The following is a 17,546-nucleotide window of genomic DNA, read 5'->3' as shown; positions in this document are numbered from 1 at the left end:
CTGCTGATATTAGTAAAATCACAGGTCCATTCCCTCACCCCAATGTTCTAATAAGTTAGCTATCCTTACTCTGAATTAGCTCCAGTGCCATTATGACTACACTATATGCATGAATGGCTTATAGGGCAGGATAATAGTTTAAATTTTCTTTTCAAAATTCTTTTTTGATAATGTCTGGCTTTTGTTGGTCTTTTGGGCACAGCAATACATTGGGCGATGTCTTCAGAAAGTCATCCCTTTAATAAGAATGACCATTCATGATATGAGTATGGAATGAATTATAATCTCTCAGTCTCTTCTAACTCTGCAATTTAATGAGGTAAGAAGAGAAAGTGTGTTTGTAATCAAGGTTTGCAAAATAAATATTCTATGTCTACTAGCTTGACTGCTTACTTCTTTGAAGAGCTAAGTATCATCTGGAAATGTGAGATGTTACTATGTGCTACTACCAGATTTCTCAAATAAGATCATGCCTGTTCATTCAGAGAAGTACTTATTTAATCCTATCTTCTTTCCTTTTAAGGCAATTCATAACATATGAAAAGAAACCAGCATCTACTGATTAGATTTGCTGCAGTATTTAGGGATTCTTTTTTTTAACATATTATTCAAAATTAGTTGGTACTGAGGCATCACTTACTAGTCTCTAATATCCCAGTTACCTTCTATAATCCTTTGTAGAATGAAGGTTATATGATTTTACTCTTCGATTCCTTTAAAACGTCCAAAAAATAGGAGTTAGTCCCACTGAATTACTATTGACTTCTAGTTTATCATAGGATCACATATTTTTTATAGAGTTTAAGCCTGGAAGGGACCTTGGAAATCATCTAGTCTATACCCCTTTCTGACTCTCCCCCAAATTTATTAATGAAGAAACTAAGGCCCAGAAAAGGGTTAAGTGATTTGCCCAAGTCACATTGTAAATGACAGATCAAGACTTGAAACCATTCTGCCTTTGGGAAGAAGGTCAACACTCTTTGCATTAACCAGTTTATAACCCCCCTTTACAAAGAATGATTTAGGAGCAAGAATTTTACTGACATTTTCCTTAGTAAAGACAGGCATAGATTTTATTTAGTATGTATATTACCTTCTTTTCATACCTGAAAATCCATCTTGTTCCACGATCATCATGGAATCCCACTGATATTACCTGGTTTCTACCCTTTGGTGTATTTAAACTAAGCTAATATATAGATTATACCTAATCTGCCATTCTCTAGAATAGTTCCCAGTTTTCCTTGACTGAGCTATCTTTCCATTTTTTGGGAATGATCTCTTTTCCTCCCGAAATAGCCCTTTAACTCTACTCTTACACACATACCAACACACACACACACACACACACACACACACACACACACACACACCTCACACAACTGGTATCTTAAGTTCTGAATCCTGAGCTCTATCATTGACTCAGTTAATTTTAGAAAGACTGTTTTTTTTGTAACTTATAGAAATCAGTCTTGTTACTTTATTATCTTATTCATGCTGATCTAAAAGGAAATGATATGGAAGCTGCTTCTTCTGGATGTATTATTACTTGCCAGGTTTCAGTTGGTGCTAAATCTCCGTAAGACAGTCAAATATGCATAGCAGTGATATAAGTTTTAATACAATACGGTTTTAGAGACAAAACTAACTATAGTACATTGAAAGAGACCAGGTGATCTGATGATGACCCAGTACCATCTTATTAAGTAAGAATAAGATAGTTGGGTAAGGAAACAATCCCAAAGCATCTGATCACCAGATTCCAATAAAAAATCATATTAATTTATGTCCTACTGATATTTACTTCTCAGCTGAAATATGATAAAGCTATTTATCTTGATAAACTATTTTCTCTCTAATAAGCTTTACTGTATAAAAAAGGAAAAATATATTCATGGAAATTTTTATATAAAAGTACAAGTTGGGTGAAAGTATATTGCCATAGATCACTAACTGACCATAAGCAATGGTACCTTTAATTGTGACTATATTTTTTATGAATAAAATAACAAGACATATATTTAATGACCATATTTAATAAGAATTAAAAATGATCGAAATGTTTTTGATCATGATGAAAGCAAAGTGTTTATCTAGCATCATACAAAGAAAAAAAACAATAAGTTGTAAAAAATTAGAAATTATTTTAAAACAGAAAACAGGTCATTAAATTAATCAATATGGAAAAGAAGTCTAGGAAAGATTTTTGGAAGAGAAAAATATTCAAAATAATATCTTTTTCAATCATCAGTGCAGGCATAGGAAATTGTAGTTACAGAAAGGGAAAAAAATGTTACATATATGTAATGCGCAGAAAACTTAATAGTGACACTTGTTAATTGATTTCAGCCCCCTTTCTTACCCTATTATATAAACAACTGACAGGTAGCACCTGGTCCAATTTTCTACCAGGCACCAGAAAATATCCTCGAAATGGGCAAGAATTGTTTTTGTAATCATTATAACTTTAATAAAACTTGACAGTTGCTAATATTAATGTTAAAAATATGTTATAAAAGCACATGACTTTCAAAGCAATACTCAATAAAATTTTTTTATGATAAAATTAAGAGAAATTAAGACAGACATGTTAATCACAGTCAATGGTCTATAGAAAAATCAGTTAATCTTTTACTCTCAAATTTGGAAAAACACCATCCTTTTATAAATACTTAAAATCCTGGGATGACAGAGAGCACATAGAACAATTGAGATTCTATGCTCCCTTTGAAATATCTGAAAATTAAGCTAGAATTTCAATAGATTCAATAGTAATTTGCTAAATACATTTAATGCCTAAAAATAAAGACATTTGAAATATCATCTGAGATTTAAATATCATTTTAGCCTTATTCTAGTGAAATCACTATAGGAGGGGTAGAGGGGTGGGATCACATACGAATGAAAATAAAATAATTTTCCAAGAATTCTATTAAAACTTAGAAACTAGATAAATGCTGTGTTTCTGCCTCATCATACCTCTTCTCTTTTTTTTTATGAGGCAACCCAGGCTTGATGTCATCTTTTTGAGTTCTGGCTGCCACCACCATCCATCTATTTTCTTGGTTTCCTCTATTCCCAGCTGACCACAGGTAAAATAAGTTTCCCTCCCTCCCTCCACTCCCTTTCCCTTGTTTATCAAAAGCAAACTTTCACTTAATTCTGGAGATTCACTACAAAGAGGATTTACTACAAAGCATTGTAGAGGAAATATGTAAAGGCAAGTGAAGAGTACAATTATAGGTTTAAAAAAATGGCTAAGAGGTTTCATATGCTACAAAGATTCCTACATTTTGAAGCTTCACCTACAGGGAATCAGGCCACTTCTTCCTCTTCTCATCCATTCTACCAATACCTTCTCTACAATCTTCACAGAATTTTAGAGTTGGGCGGGACCTCAGTAGCCATTTAGTACAACCCATACCAAAAGAGGAATTTTTGCTCCAAAATTACTGATAATGGTTATCAAAAATCTTCCAATGAGGGAGAATTAATTAATGAACAGGTATTCATTAAGCACCTTTTATGTATTGGGCTCTCTGCTTAGTGCTGAGATATAAAGACAAATAACAGTCCTGGCTTTCAAGGACCTTTCATTCTACCAGGGGAGGTAACGTGAACATAAATAAGCATATATTGGATTATACAAAATAAATACAAGGTAATTTCTTGGAGTTAAAGCACTAGGAGCTGGAGGGATAAGGAAAGGCTTCATGTAGAAAATGATTCTTGAGCTGAGTCTTAAAAGAAGCAAGAGATTTCAAGAGGTGAAGATGAGGAGGCATGAAGGATTCAGGGTAAGCGGGTTCAAAGGTTTGTGTGTGAGCAGCAACAGTGGCAGTTTGGTTGGTCAAAGAGAAACATATAATAAGCCTGTACAGGGAGACCAAATTGTGAATTGCTTTAAAAGCCAGAGTAGTTTCTTTTTTATCCTAGGAGCAATAGGGGGGCCACACGAGTTGATTAGGGAGGGGAATGCCATGATTAGATTTATTCCTGATCACTTTGGTAACTGTGTGGAGGATGGACTGGACAGGGTTGAAACTTGATGCAGAGAGACCAATTAGGAGGCTACTGTAATAGAGCAAGTAAAAGGTGATAAGGACATAAATTAGGGTGGAGGCCATAAAAGTAGAAAGAAGTGGTAGGCTGAGAGAGATGATGTGGAGGCATGGGCAATAATATTTGACATCTGAATACTGAGGTAAGGGAAGGGGAGAAGTCAAGGATAATGCTGAGGTTTTAAATCTGAGAGACTGGAAGGACGCTGTTGTCTTGAATAGAAATAGGAACATTCAGAAGAGGGGAGCCACTATCTTCTGAATCATCCCTTTCTAATTGTCAGGACTGTAGTCGTATGCAAGAAGAAAGGAAACACCATGCCAAACCTTTTCCAGCTTCGAAAACCACTGTAGACAACAGAGGCTGGGGGGGAAGAAATAATAATTGTTATTATTATAATAGTGAACAAGGGCTCACTAAGTGGCACAGTGGAAAGAATGCTGGGCCTGGAGTCAGGAAGGCTCATCTTCCTGAGTTCAAATCCCATCTCAGACTCTTACTAGCTGTGTGACCCTGGGCAAGTCACTTAATCCTGTTTGCCTCAGTTTCCTCATCTATAAAATAAGCTGGAAAGGGACATGGCAAACCAGTCTAGTATTTCTGCCAGGGAAAACCCAAATGGGGTCACAGAGAGTTGGATATGACTAAAAAATAACTTAACAACAAAATATACTAGTCACTGTGCTAAGAGCTTTATAAATATTACCTCATTTAATTCTCATAATAATTCTGAGGTAAGTGCTACTATTATCCCCATTTCACAAATAAGGAAATTGAGGCAAACAGAAGTGAAATGACTTGCCTGTGGTCACACACCTGGTAAGTGCCTGAGACCAGATTTAAACTCAGATATTCCATGACTCCAGGCTCCGCACTTTATCCACTGTGCCACCTAGCTGGGATGGCAGAGCGTTTCTCCAGCTTCTGGTGCCTCTCCTGAAGACCCTGAACTTTGTGAAACAGAGAAATGCCTTTCTCAGAGTACAGGAGTTTATGTGCTCATTGCCAAAGCCCAAGCAGTACTTAACAAATACTTGTTGACAGAAAACACCGTAAGTCTTATAGCTCTAAATTCTCCAATAGTTTGTTCATTTCCATATTTCTCTTATTTTCCCATTACATTTGTCTAGCTCAGGTTAGAATCTCCTACTTCCACTTTTTTGCAATTCAGATAACTTTTATGTGTTTAGGTGCTATGCCATTTTTTGGTGCACATGTGTATAATATTGATTTCGGGTCCTTATGGTGCCTGTAAGCATAATGTAGTATTACTTTTATCTCTTGCTATTGAAGATTTTTTATTTTTGCTTTGTCCAATTAGCATGATTGTAACTCCTGATTTTCTGGATTCATCTGATGCATAGCAACCATTTCCATTTTCTATATATCAATTTTTAGATTGCTGGGTTTTGCTTTCTTATCCATTTTGCCATTGTCTTTCATTTTATTGGCTTGTCAAATTTAGTTATTTTTAAAGCTATGATTGTTAGGTTTGTGTTTTCCTCCATTTATTTACTTTATTGATTTTTATTCCCTTTGTCTTTTAAGTCAGTTCTTTGCCCTGTTTTTGATGCTAGTCTATTCCCAAAACTCTTCCTTCACCATATTCATATTCTTTGCCTTTCCAAACCTCAGGTGTTTGAATTTAAATTGTTAATTTCTCCTTTTTTGTCCTTCTTCCTCAACCAGTTAAATGAGTATGTAAACACCTACCCTTACTTCCAATGTCTTATTTTAATTAACTTTCTTTTTCTGAAGGCATTTTCCATGAAATTTTCCTTTACTCTGTCCTCGTTGTCTTCCATTTCTATCCATTCTGAACTTTATTTTCTGATCCACGGATTATACTATTAGGTGTTCTTACTTTGTTCTATGCTCTCAAGGGGATAAAGCTTTTGAATTACCAAATTTTAGCTCCTATCCAATTTCTAAGTTACTGCCTTTGATGATTTCACCCCATATTCCCTACATTGAGGTACACCTCTCTCTTAGAAATACAGATTCATAAGGGGCACAGTGTCATATAGGAGCAATAGCGTACGGTAAATCATTCTATGTCTCAAATTGTGAGGCCTGACCTTAGTAGTCTCCATTCCTAAGGTCATGTAATGCTATGTCTGGTTTTATGTTCCCCCTCTTCCTCCCCTCCCCCAATTTCAGCACTAGAATCCTTTCTCTGAGAAGTTGGTCTCCCAATGTGTGAATTTTCCTCAGACAAAAAACATTTTAAAGTCCCTGTCTCTTATTATAGACACGTACCTTCTTTTCCAAGGACGTGCTCTTGAGTGGCACTCTTTCATTTCCCTTCTGAGGCAAGAACCCCATGTACCCTCAGTCACTCATCCTGGTCCATTCCATCCACTGTTTTAATCCTATTCCCCCACAGCTACCTCTTATTGAGAGATCACAGGAATTATTACCCTTTCATCATTCACTTATGAATTTGGCAGAAGCGCTTCACCCACTTCCATCAATTCCTTACCTAACCCCTCTCCATTTGTGCAGCTTTCAACTCTGTTATTCTCTCCCACATAAGATTAACCATGTGGTATTAATTCAACTTTTCTACCTTCCCTGCTCTTGGTTCAAATTCTATTCCATTGGCTGGGCTCTGAGAGGTTTCCACCATTCAGGAAGTTGTTGGTAGTTCGGGGAGCTGACTGAATGGGGACCCAGCTAGTTGGGTGACTCAGCTCATCTTTTCCCTCTCTTCTCCTCTCCTCTCCTCTCCTTCCTTCCTTCTTTCCTGCCTTCCTTCCTCCCTCCCTTCCACTTTTCTTTCTTCTTTCAAAAAACCTTAAACCCAGTTCACTCTGAAGCTCGTACATTGGACTTAGTGGATGCATTTCTGGCCCTCCTAGCTTAGAGTGAATGTCAATGGTAACCATTTCTCTTTGGAACAGAAACTCTGAGGTTCTTCCCCTCCCAGCTTGATTTTTTTTTCCTTTTTTCTAATTAAAAGGACCATCCCTTGACTCACTTCTTAAAGAGGCCTGTTCACTGAATGGGCATTGCCTCACTCTAAGCGAGAACCTGAAGAGGCCTTAGCCTAAAAGGGCCAGGGTCTCCCAATGCATCCTGGGCCATCTACAGTCATCCTGGTGAACTTCAGGCCACTGGACCCAGATGGCTCTGGAGGAGAAAGTGAGGCTGATGACCTCGCACAACCCTCCCTCACTCAAATAAAAGTCAACTGCAAAACATGTCATCATTTACCTGATGTCACAGTGCTCTTTGAGAACAAAGGACAAACACAACAATCTCCTACTGATCCTCACTCTTTTTTAAAAATTACCTTACATATTAAACTCCACCCTGCGCCCCCCCCCCAAATAATCTATATCAGGGCTATCCAACTTTAGGTTTTTATTGAAACAATAGACAATATATTTTGGTTTGCCATTTTAGTGAGAGCTCTGTGGTAGCTTGGCTTCTTTTACTAAAGTATTTATGTAAATCTCTATGCTTGTAGAGGGGTGGTATAAATTGCACTGCAGGCTGCATGTGGCCTATAGGCCACATTTTGGACCGCCCTGATTTATATGAAAGAAGTGATTTCATTATTTAGTCCTTTCTTAATTAATTTCTTTCTTCCTCCCTCCTTTTCTTTCTTTCTTTTTCCATCTCTCCTTTTCTCCCTTCTTTCTTTCCTTCCCTACCCTGCAGCTCTCCATTATCTGCAAAAGCAGATTCATGTACTATGACAGCATATCCTCTTCTCTGGCTAAATGTCTTTCTAACTCTTAATCTGAATCTGGAGGCTTGTGGTGTCTTCTAATTCAGCGGCTGAGCTGATATATGTTCTTTGGCCAATGGGCATCTTCCCTCATTTTCAGCTATAAGGTGAATCATGACTTACATTAGGTCTTTCCATTCTGGCAAATACCATAAGCTACCCACATTTTTTTACCAGTGCATGGGCAACACTGCAATACTGGCATACTTGTTCTTTATTTTCTTTCATGAAGTAATTAGACAGAAACATTTTACCATATCCAATTATCTGTTAGAATCCAAACACCGAATTATGTAAGTAGTTTTAAAATTCTATACTTAACAAGAACTTTAAATTTTCATTTGCCAATTTGTAACTTTTGACAGAAAATCCTAGGCTTGGCCAGAACCTGGGATACATTTCTTTCAGAGCTGCCCAGCTATAACCTGATGCAGCTATCAGTATCATACCTGCATCTTCACCATACAATCAAGCTGTTGCTTCAAAAGCACCACAAGTTTATGGTGCTTTGACAAAATGACTAAGCCTGAAATCCTATGAGTATAGGAATATGCAGTTAAAATTCATCCACTCACTGGCATAAAGTGAACTCTGAGGAAGTGTTAGTAGCCAATGGGATAGCCAGGACAAACCTAGGCCCTAAGTAGTAGGGATGGCAAAGCAGTACCATTTCTTTTAGCATGATAATGATGAGGATATAAACCGCCACCACATTCTGGCACAGGTAACTCTTCTGGGTATAGCTATGAAGGATTTATTTTTCTCTCTCAAATAAAGGCTTAACATTCTCAAAATTTCCCCTTAGACTCATCTAGCAAAAGAAACAAATCATTTATAATTTATTGGTGTGGCGGACTGGAATTAATTATAGATTCCAGACAGTATACACACACACACACACACACACACACACACACACACACACACACACATATATTATACATGTACCCACACATACACATAGGTTATAGAAGCAGCACAAGTAACAAGCCTCAGACTAACTACAGGAGTCAGTAGTAATTTCTCCTCATGTAATTCGTATGATTCTACAACCAATGTCAAATTGCTGGCACAAAAAGAGAAACTCAAGGCAAGAGTAATATGTCCAGATTCGTTATATTACAGCACCTCTTTAGGAGTATAATAATGAAAATAGCCTAATGGAAAGATCACAGTAACCTATATAATGGATAAGGTTGGTTTTGCATATAACAGGACTTTTAAACTAATTTCATAAAATGCAATGAAATTTATTCAAGAATATAATGAACAGCTTTTGTTTTCAGTTGTATGAGATCAATGGAAAAGGAAAACACATAATACATTATTAATTCCCATCTTAAATTTGTATAAAGCAAAATTTAATTTAAAAACTTTAAGTTAATTACCGGCTAGTAGGTCGGCTGAAGCTGAGGAACTAGAAACAGCCTGGATTGCAGGTTGGGGTTCAGAAACACTGCTTCCAAAAGCATCTATTGGATTATCCATTATGCAGCAAGAAAGGTAAAAGAGTTTAAATAGTGAATATATTGACTCAATGTTATGAAAAGAAATGCATAATTGCAGCGCCTTGTATTCCCTAGTGACACATATCCTACAGGTATGAGAAAAATACAAAATGAACTGTGTACACTGTTCTTTTTTCAAAATAATGGATTGTTGAAATCGTCACGGAAGAAGAGTGAATGCCCCTTAAATAAAAAGCTGTGACTTTAATCTTAGGCTTGGGATAGAGCATAAGGAGAAAATGAAATTTTTTTTTCCACAGAGTAAATTTGTAGACTAAGTCTCATATATCATCCACATATAACAAAAATCACAATTTTTTCTTTAATTAGAGAATAATTTTTTTTCTATTTAGAAATGGATCAACTTTTTGATACTTGATAATTTTAGATTGGTGCAAGAAGCAAACTTGGTTGTATCTATATTTTCAGCTCAAAATTTAGCTTTCCAAATTTGAATGTATTCATTGATATGTTAGTGCTTCAATTATGCTTTCAAAGCTACATCAGAAATTCAGCAAGTTAAAAAAAAAAGAAATTCAGCAAGTTAAGCTCTCTGACTTGCACCTTTTGTCTGTCAACTATGGCAAACCACTGAGTATATGTTGTCAAAAGCAGTAAACTTTATACATTCACTTATACTTTTAGGCATAAAAGTTATGTCATTCTCAAGATAAGAATGTTCTAAATCAGCAAAGTATCTTCTAATTTTGTGGGAGGATTTTAACAAGTAAGCAACTTAATTCTGATTGAATTAGAGAATTTATTCAGTCCATTACAATTTTAACCTTTCAAATCTGGGTGCTTTAATTTTTTAATGCTTGCAATCATTTTTCAAGAATTAAGTAAAAGCTGATTAAGGCAACAGAGATGAAAAAGAATCATGGTAGACAAATTCCAAAACAATGTATTATATATTAAGACAGTGGAAAAATTACCTGGTTATGTTTAAACCATGCAATAAAAATGATGAATAAGATGATAGTAAAATAATGAAATGGATGAAAATCATAGTTTTAAAAATCATATTTACATTCAAGACAGAAAAATGATTTTGTAAAAGTGAGAAAATGATTGAATTAAATGAATATGAATGAATAAAAATAATCTGAGATAAAGTGAGTTAAGTGGTGAAGAAAGATTAATACGCACCACCAAAAAGATCAATCACACCTGAAGAATCCACCTTTGCTGGAGAGGCAGTGGCTACAGGAGTTGCTGCTGCAAATGTATCCACTGAGTTAAGCAGAGAACAGATAATGTTGTATGTCAAAGAAAACTGAGAGCCTTAATAGTTCTTTTGAGACTTATATTTATACTCAAGATTAATAAATCCTATGAGCAAACTCACTGAAGAGAATACTATTAATAACGCAAAAGCAGATTCACATTTTATGATACACATTGATTTTCAGAAGAAAAAATAGTTCAAAATATCACTTTAAAAATTAAGGATTTTGACTCAAGTTATTTTCTCTCCACTAGCTCAGACTTGTAGCCCATCTGATTTGTGCTGGATGGTTAAGTGAAGCTTGAACTGAATTCCTCAATTTTTCTAGCCTAAAAGACTCAACTAGCACATATGTAAGGACATTCATTATCTGTCCAGACATAACGATGCATCAGCCAACTAAGAAGATTGGAATTCTGTAAAAGAACTCACCAGATAAGAGATCAGCAGTGAGAGAACTCTCAGGCACAGGAGAAGCCCCATGTGGAGGAGATGAGAAAGCATCTTCCAAAAGTGAAACAAACCAAAATCAAGCAGAAGTAAGTGGAAAGCTGAAATCAAAGTCAAAAATCTAACAAACTTATCATTACAAATGAGAATCAGGAGTTTACGCATGAAAACATCCAAGAAATCAAAATGAAAGAAAGGATCCATTTATTTTTACCTGTGCCAAACAAGTCAATGCTAGGAGTAGCGTCTGGCTTAGGCGCTGCAGCAACATCAGGAGCAGATTCAAATAAATCTAAGACCAAGAATATATATGCCTTTACTCAATTGGACCAAACAGAAACAACATTCATTTCCAGTTCTGAATTTTGATTAAGAGAATTCTGAGGTATGATGCAAATGGTTTGTAGCAAATAATTTAAATATACAGTATACATGCAATGTTATGTGTGTATGCTGTATGTGCATCTGACAAACCAGAATTTGATCCACCAGAATCAAAGAGCTTTAAAGAATTACCACCAAAGATATCTAGAGCAGGAGGAGCAGTGGTTGTGGTGGTAGTGGCAGGTGTGGTGGCGGTGGTGGTAGTGGCAGTAGCAGCAGTAGTAGTAGTAGCAGTGGCAGCTGCGGCAGCAGGAGCAGGAGAAGGAGTTGTTGCGGGAATCGTGGGGGCTGCACTAGTTGTAGGGGTAACTACAGGAATGCTGGTCTCAGGTGGCTTCATTGCAAAAAGGTCCAGTTCAGGTGCAGTCTCTGCACTACCTTCAGATGGGGCAAAAGGGTCTTGTAAAAAGGAAAGTGGAGAATATATAGAGAGGATCAGTAAGGAAGGAAATAAGAGAAAACAATCACAGCCAAGGATAACATACACCATACACAGATATACACATAAGCTAGGTCCTTTAAATGGGGCTCTATTCCAGTGTAATCCTAACCAGTGTAATTAATTAGCACACTTCTTTGTCTTTTTAAGAAATTTACAAGTATAAAGGTAAAGATTTCAAACTCTAATTGGGTAAGATCAGAATGAAGTGTGAGGGGAGTACATCTTCAAATCCTCAAAACCCACCTGACAAACTTAGTAATTTTTTACATTTATAAAAACATGCTGTTTATCAGTTACTTAGACTAGTGTAATAAAAAGTACTCCATAGCATTAGAGAAAAAACATTAAGAAAGCATACTTACATTGACAAAAATTGTCAATCTTGAGAAATTGCCAATTTTGAGAAGTATGCACGTCTGTATCTTAATGTTTTAAGTGTTGGTCTTATTAATTTAATTTAATGAATGATACTTCATACTCACAAGAAACGAAGAATGACTGATAAATTAAAAAAAAACCAACTCAACAAAACAACAACAAATGGCTACATCTGACTATAGGATTTAATACTAGAACACAAAACAAGAGACTTGCTAATGACGTAAAACCCACCATTTCCTGAACATGCATCAAGTGCTGCTGCTACAGGGGTTGGGGTAGCTGGTGCTGCTGCCCCTTCAGGTGCTGCAGGGGCTTCACCAGGAGAAGCTGCAAAGGCATCTTGGGTGCAGTATTTTTTTAAACGATAGAAATTAAAAGAATAAAAAGAGAAGAAAATATAGTAAAAGAATCAAGTTAAATTGCAGAAGAAGGCTCCCTTATACAACATGAATTTTTAGAAATGTTATTTTTATGGGTCATGCACTGTTGACAGTCATGAAGTAAATTTTTCCTTGCATTCCTTCTAGTCAGTTACATACCATGTGGTTCAGTTTTGTTACTGCCAAGGCACATTAAAGTCCAAAAGATAACATGATTCTCATTGTATAAGGGTTCTGAGCAGCATGTTTTATGTAATATCAGAAATTAACTAGAATGGATGTTAAAAATTAAAATATAAGAGTAAACTAATGTCAGTTAAGACATTAAAATTTTCTTGTTCAGTCAGACTTGCTTAAGGTAACTATTATGACACATCTGACTAGTGGCTTAAAGCAAATGTGAATGTCTTCTTTAATGCCAATCTAGGTAAATTGGTACCTGTAATATATATGGAATGCATTAGCTATAGTCTAGTTCCAAATGTTTAACAGGGTAAATCAATAATGTTTATAACAGCATAAAAAGACTTCTTAGTTACAAAGTTTAGAACTTTGTCAATGAAAGCATTTTTTGATAAATATAAACATTTATTTTAAAGAAATAAGGGGCATGAATAAAGTGCCCTTATTTCTCTTAAAATAATTTAATTAGCTTTCATTTTTTTAGATATTACAGTAGTACTTCAATTAGTAAGAAAAACCTATCTTCAATCGCTGAAAAATTCAGGCTTGATCTATCTATTCATGTGTAATCTCTTATCCCAACATTAATGTCATTGTATCATCAGTGAACTGGTGGTATCTAGGAAGCTTATAATGTACTGTACTTGTCAGAGCTTATTAATGCACTTGCCAGAAACAGTGTCAGTATGTTTAAGAGATTAGCATTTAACCACATTCAACATTACTATCATTTCATTCTAAAAACCTTATTTTTGATTAAGTTAGCACATTCTAGAAAGAACATCTGATAGCATGCCTTACTATATGGAATCTAATGACAAAGAAATCTATTTCAGTGTCATACCATATTTTAAAGATTATGCTATTTAACCTTTTTGTCCAAGAACCTTAAATAAATCCTGAAATTAGGCATGCATATGCTTAATAACATCATTGTTTTAAAAAGCACCTTAAAATTTGTATAATAGTGAAGGTTTACATAATACCCTTTTTAATGGATGTTTCTCTAAAGCTGACCACTTAAACTATTATCAACATTTTAAAAATATAGAAGCTCAAACTTTTATAGGTTTTTAAATATGAACATTTTTGTGTAAGTTTGGTATAAATAATATAAAAACAATGTGATGTTTTATTTCTAGAAGTAATTAACGCTAGGCAAAAGTAGAAAGTCATGCACCCAAGTCATACAAATATATTCAGTACATATCCCTGCCTACATGCATATATATGTGTCCATGAACTGATATTTAATGCTTAATTCTTTAAGAATATACAAAAGGTTATTAACTTATGTAAAATTTATTTAAAATACTACCTACTGAAAGGGAATCCTTCAATTTCAATACTGTTTTTAAAGTTCATGTGTACAGGAAAACTTTCATGTTAAAGTTTAAACTACCACGTGTGGAATGGAATAGAATGGAAAACCTCTCTAGAAAAAAATTTTGTGTCACTGTCAATACAAAGTTCAACAAAAAGTAAGAATCATCAATATACACTTAAACTTATTGAAACAAACAGTAGTCAATAGCTAAATTTTTATTTTTGAAAATTAAGCAACCCACAAAAGCCAAGACAGAAATGGGTACACTAATAATTTCTCAACAATGTAATTAAACATTTTCAGTGCAAACATAACTGAAATATTTGTGAAATCAGGTGGACACTATCCATGCTGAAATATATTGCCAGGCAAATCAGTTTAAAGCATTTTGCCAACTTGGAATGCTTTAAAAGTGGCCTCTAAATCTTATAGTTCAAAACTGACTACAAAGGCAGCTCTTTTCACCCTACGGGTACCTGAAAAACTTATCAAAGTATGCAAAATAACTGGAAAACATGCCTTGTGAAACCTTGTTTAAAGATCTGAGGGAGAAATAGTTCAGTGGAGGAAATGTTAAGTAAGAAAACGAAATAAAAGACTATGGTAAAAAAAAGGCACTAAAAACTTATGAGATATATTGTAAAGAGTTCTTAGACAAATTTACAAGCATTTATTTCCGATGTAAAATGTGCTGAACACTTTCCAAAACTTTCCCTCTTAAATGGTATTTCAATTCATTTAATTCATCAGAGAGAAAACCTCAGCTACATGCTCATATAGTAACATTTGTTAATAACTTTTCTTTTACAAGTTAAGTTCTTGTCTGTGGGAAGGTTTGCAGTAACTGCCAGAGATGGGGGACAGTGTTCTCCCACAAGTTGCATTAGGGAGAGGATATTATTTGAACTTATGTCAGCCTATGAGTGAAGATGTAAAAATGTATAACTCAGTGAATTCTCTCAACAATATATACAATAGGAATTTAAAGTTACTGAACAAAAAATTGGCAACAACCTAAATCTCACAAATCTCATAATTTCACAAAATCACCAAGGAATCCAAAACAAGTAGAAAGTAACAATGTTTGAGAAGAACAAAGTAGGGTTTTGATGGAGTGGATTTCTCCACATTTCAGGTTATCTAAGTTATTTAAATTCAGCAAGTATTTGAGAACCTATCAAGTCTTTTTTCATTTTAAACAGCTTTTTAACAAATTCAATTAAATACAATTTCATCCACCTTAAAAGTTGACTAATGTTTGCCAATTTAGTTCCAGGCAACCTAAAAAATGTGGTAACTGATGGTTAATTTTCATATGAGATTATGCATATATCCCAAACCAGACATATCTTGTTACATATATATTATATGCATATAATATATATGTATATTACAATATAATATAATAACATTTATTTAAAACAACTTTATTTAAAATAACTCAGCACAAACACTGCAATCTGTCTTTTGACCTTATTACGCAAATTATTTTTCCTCAGATCACAAATCATCTCTTCTTAGTCCAATCCAATAATTTATGTAAAAATCTATATAAAGGGAAAACCCTCAAAGTTCAGGTTAGTGGTTGAATTTTCATCTATCAAGTATAGCACATTTATATAATGTTTTTATATAATGGTTTTTCTATCTCTCACATTCACTAGAATTTATTAAAATTTTCATGAGAGGCTCCAACTATAGCGGACAGTGAGCTAGCCTTAGAGTTCAGAAGCCCAAGTCCGACCTTTCACTGACACTATGAGACTTTCTGTGATCTTGGGCAAGTTACCTCACCTCTATGTGACTGAGACAGTGCCAGTGAAAGCACACATCCAGGTCTGGTCAAAGTTCCAACCCATAGGTACCATCCATGAATTTATCCCTTCTTACCATTGGTCTACATGTGTCTCAGGGGCAAGGACTGTAATTTCTACTTTGAAAGTTGTTGTTAAGAATTTACATGAGATTTTAATTTCATTTATAGCATTTCAGATTGAGAAAAGAAAACAGGATAGGGTGACTGGGAAAATGAGAAGACAAGTATTAATGGCTTGGGCAGCAAAAAGTGCTATTTTAACTCTACCAGATTCATTCTATCCTACATATTACCTCAACTTTCCAACAATAGAGAGTTAATGAGATAACTTTTTTTCCTTGGTATCAAAGGTTCTAAGGATAGAAAGGATGTTTAGGGGGCATCAATTTCTACCCTTTAACTTTGCAATTGAAGAAACTGAAGCCCAGAGAGAAATTATTTATGTAAGAACACATATGTAATAAGTAGAAAAGTGGAATTTGGACACAGGCTTTCTGATTCAAGGTTCAAAGATCTTTCCTCTATACCACACTGATCTCTGATCTCTTATTATTTGATCTCAGGTCCATTACTTATATTTTTAAAATTAACAGATTTAAACAACCAAAAATTTTTTTGAATACCTGAAAATTAATGAGGATGGATTGTTTTGTTGATTGGTTTTGTATCTCCATCTTCCAGCACAGTGAAGAACAAGGTTAAGTGCTTAATAAAGACATGATTGATTGATCTTACGATATCCTGCTCAGGAATCTATTTTAATGATACTTTTAGTATTTTAGATGATCATTCATTTCCTCATATAATACCAGGAAATGATAAATCATGGGTAAGTTAGCTGATTTCTCCTCCACTCCCCTTATGTTTTCTCTTTTACTTTATCCTCCTATTTTCTAGCGTTAATTAGTTCTCTGTATCCAAGGAAGGAAAACTAACTAGAAGATGCAACATTATAATAAGATTTAAAACTGCTAATTCAGTTAAGCTTCAAGCATTTATTAAGAAGTGTTTGGTGAGATACAATGATAAAGTAAAAGTCCTTGGCTATAGATGATTGTAATATAGCATAAAACCAGATAATCCAAAAGTGAACATAAGTGCCTGAGAGGTATCAACTGCTTTGAGATTTCAGAAAAAGGAAAGGTCATTTTTTTGCCTGGGGGACTATGAAATGCTTCGTGGATTACAAAATGAAAAATCAGTGTAAGTATTTTTTCTAGCAGACATCTAGAAAGTTCTATGCTAATAAATCTGGATCTGAGGTGGCAGGATAATTCCTCATATTCAAGTATAGAATGCTAGTGAAGTCAATTCTATCCTATCCAAGTTGAAGCTAGAACTTAAACATAAACTTAAACATGTCTATGTGTTTCTAGACATCCACCTCTGGGCCTGGCCTAAACACTCTCTGTTCATCTCAATGTTTCCTTAAATCTGGGGCTAACGATGGCAAGGGAATAAGGTAGAGATCGCACCACAAGGACAACTAAATGAACAGTTTTTAGAAACGTTCAACCTCTACTCCTGAGCTCTTAAGAGAGAAATAAGGATAGCACCATCCCCAAATTTCCTCATGTCTTCTAGGTTAGACAATATAATTCCACAGCCATTCTGGTAGAAATAGTACCACTGCCTCAGGAATTAGATAG

At 34.9% G+C, this 17,546-nt stretch overlaps 1 protein-coding gene across 2 annotated transcripts in view; it reads right to left on the bottom strand.

The window, feature by feature from the left end:
* SNAP91 (synaptosome associated protein 91) overlaps positions 1-17,546 on the bottom strand; it is a 166,520-nt gene that overhangs the window by 37,010 nt on the left and 111,964 nt on the right. For both annotated transcript variants that reach the window (XM_036766826.1, XM_036766827.1), the window contains 6 exons: positions 12,423-12,530; positions 11,501-11,767; positions 11,199-11,276; positions 10,967-11,038; positions 10,456-10,539; positions 9,187-9,270 (listed from right to left, as the gene is read on the bottom strand). In XM_036766826.1, coding sequence (XP_036622721.1) covers positions 9,187-9,270; positions 10,456-10,539; positions 10,967-11,038; positions 11,199-11,276; positions 11,501-11,767; positions 12,423-12,530 — 693 coding nt within the window. The remainder of the gene's footprint in view (positions 1-9,186; positions 9,271-10,455; positions 10,540-10,966; positions 11,039-11,198; positions 11,277-11,500; positions 11,768-12,422; positions 12,531-17,546) is intronic.

Source organism: Trichosurus vulpecula, chromosome 7, assembly GCF_011100635.1.
Source record: "Trichosurus vulpecula isolate mTriVul1 chromosome 7, mTriVul1.pri, whole genome shotgun sequence".
NCBI lineage: Eukaryota > Metazoa > Chordata > Mammalia > Diprotodontia > Phalangeridae > Trichosurus > Trichosurus vulpecula.
Note: the sequence above shows the minus strand (reverse complement) of the source record. Positions and strands in the feature narration are given on the sequence as shown.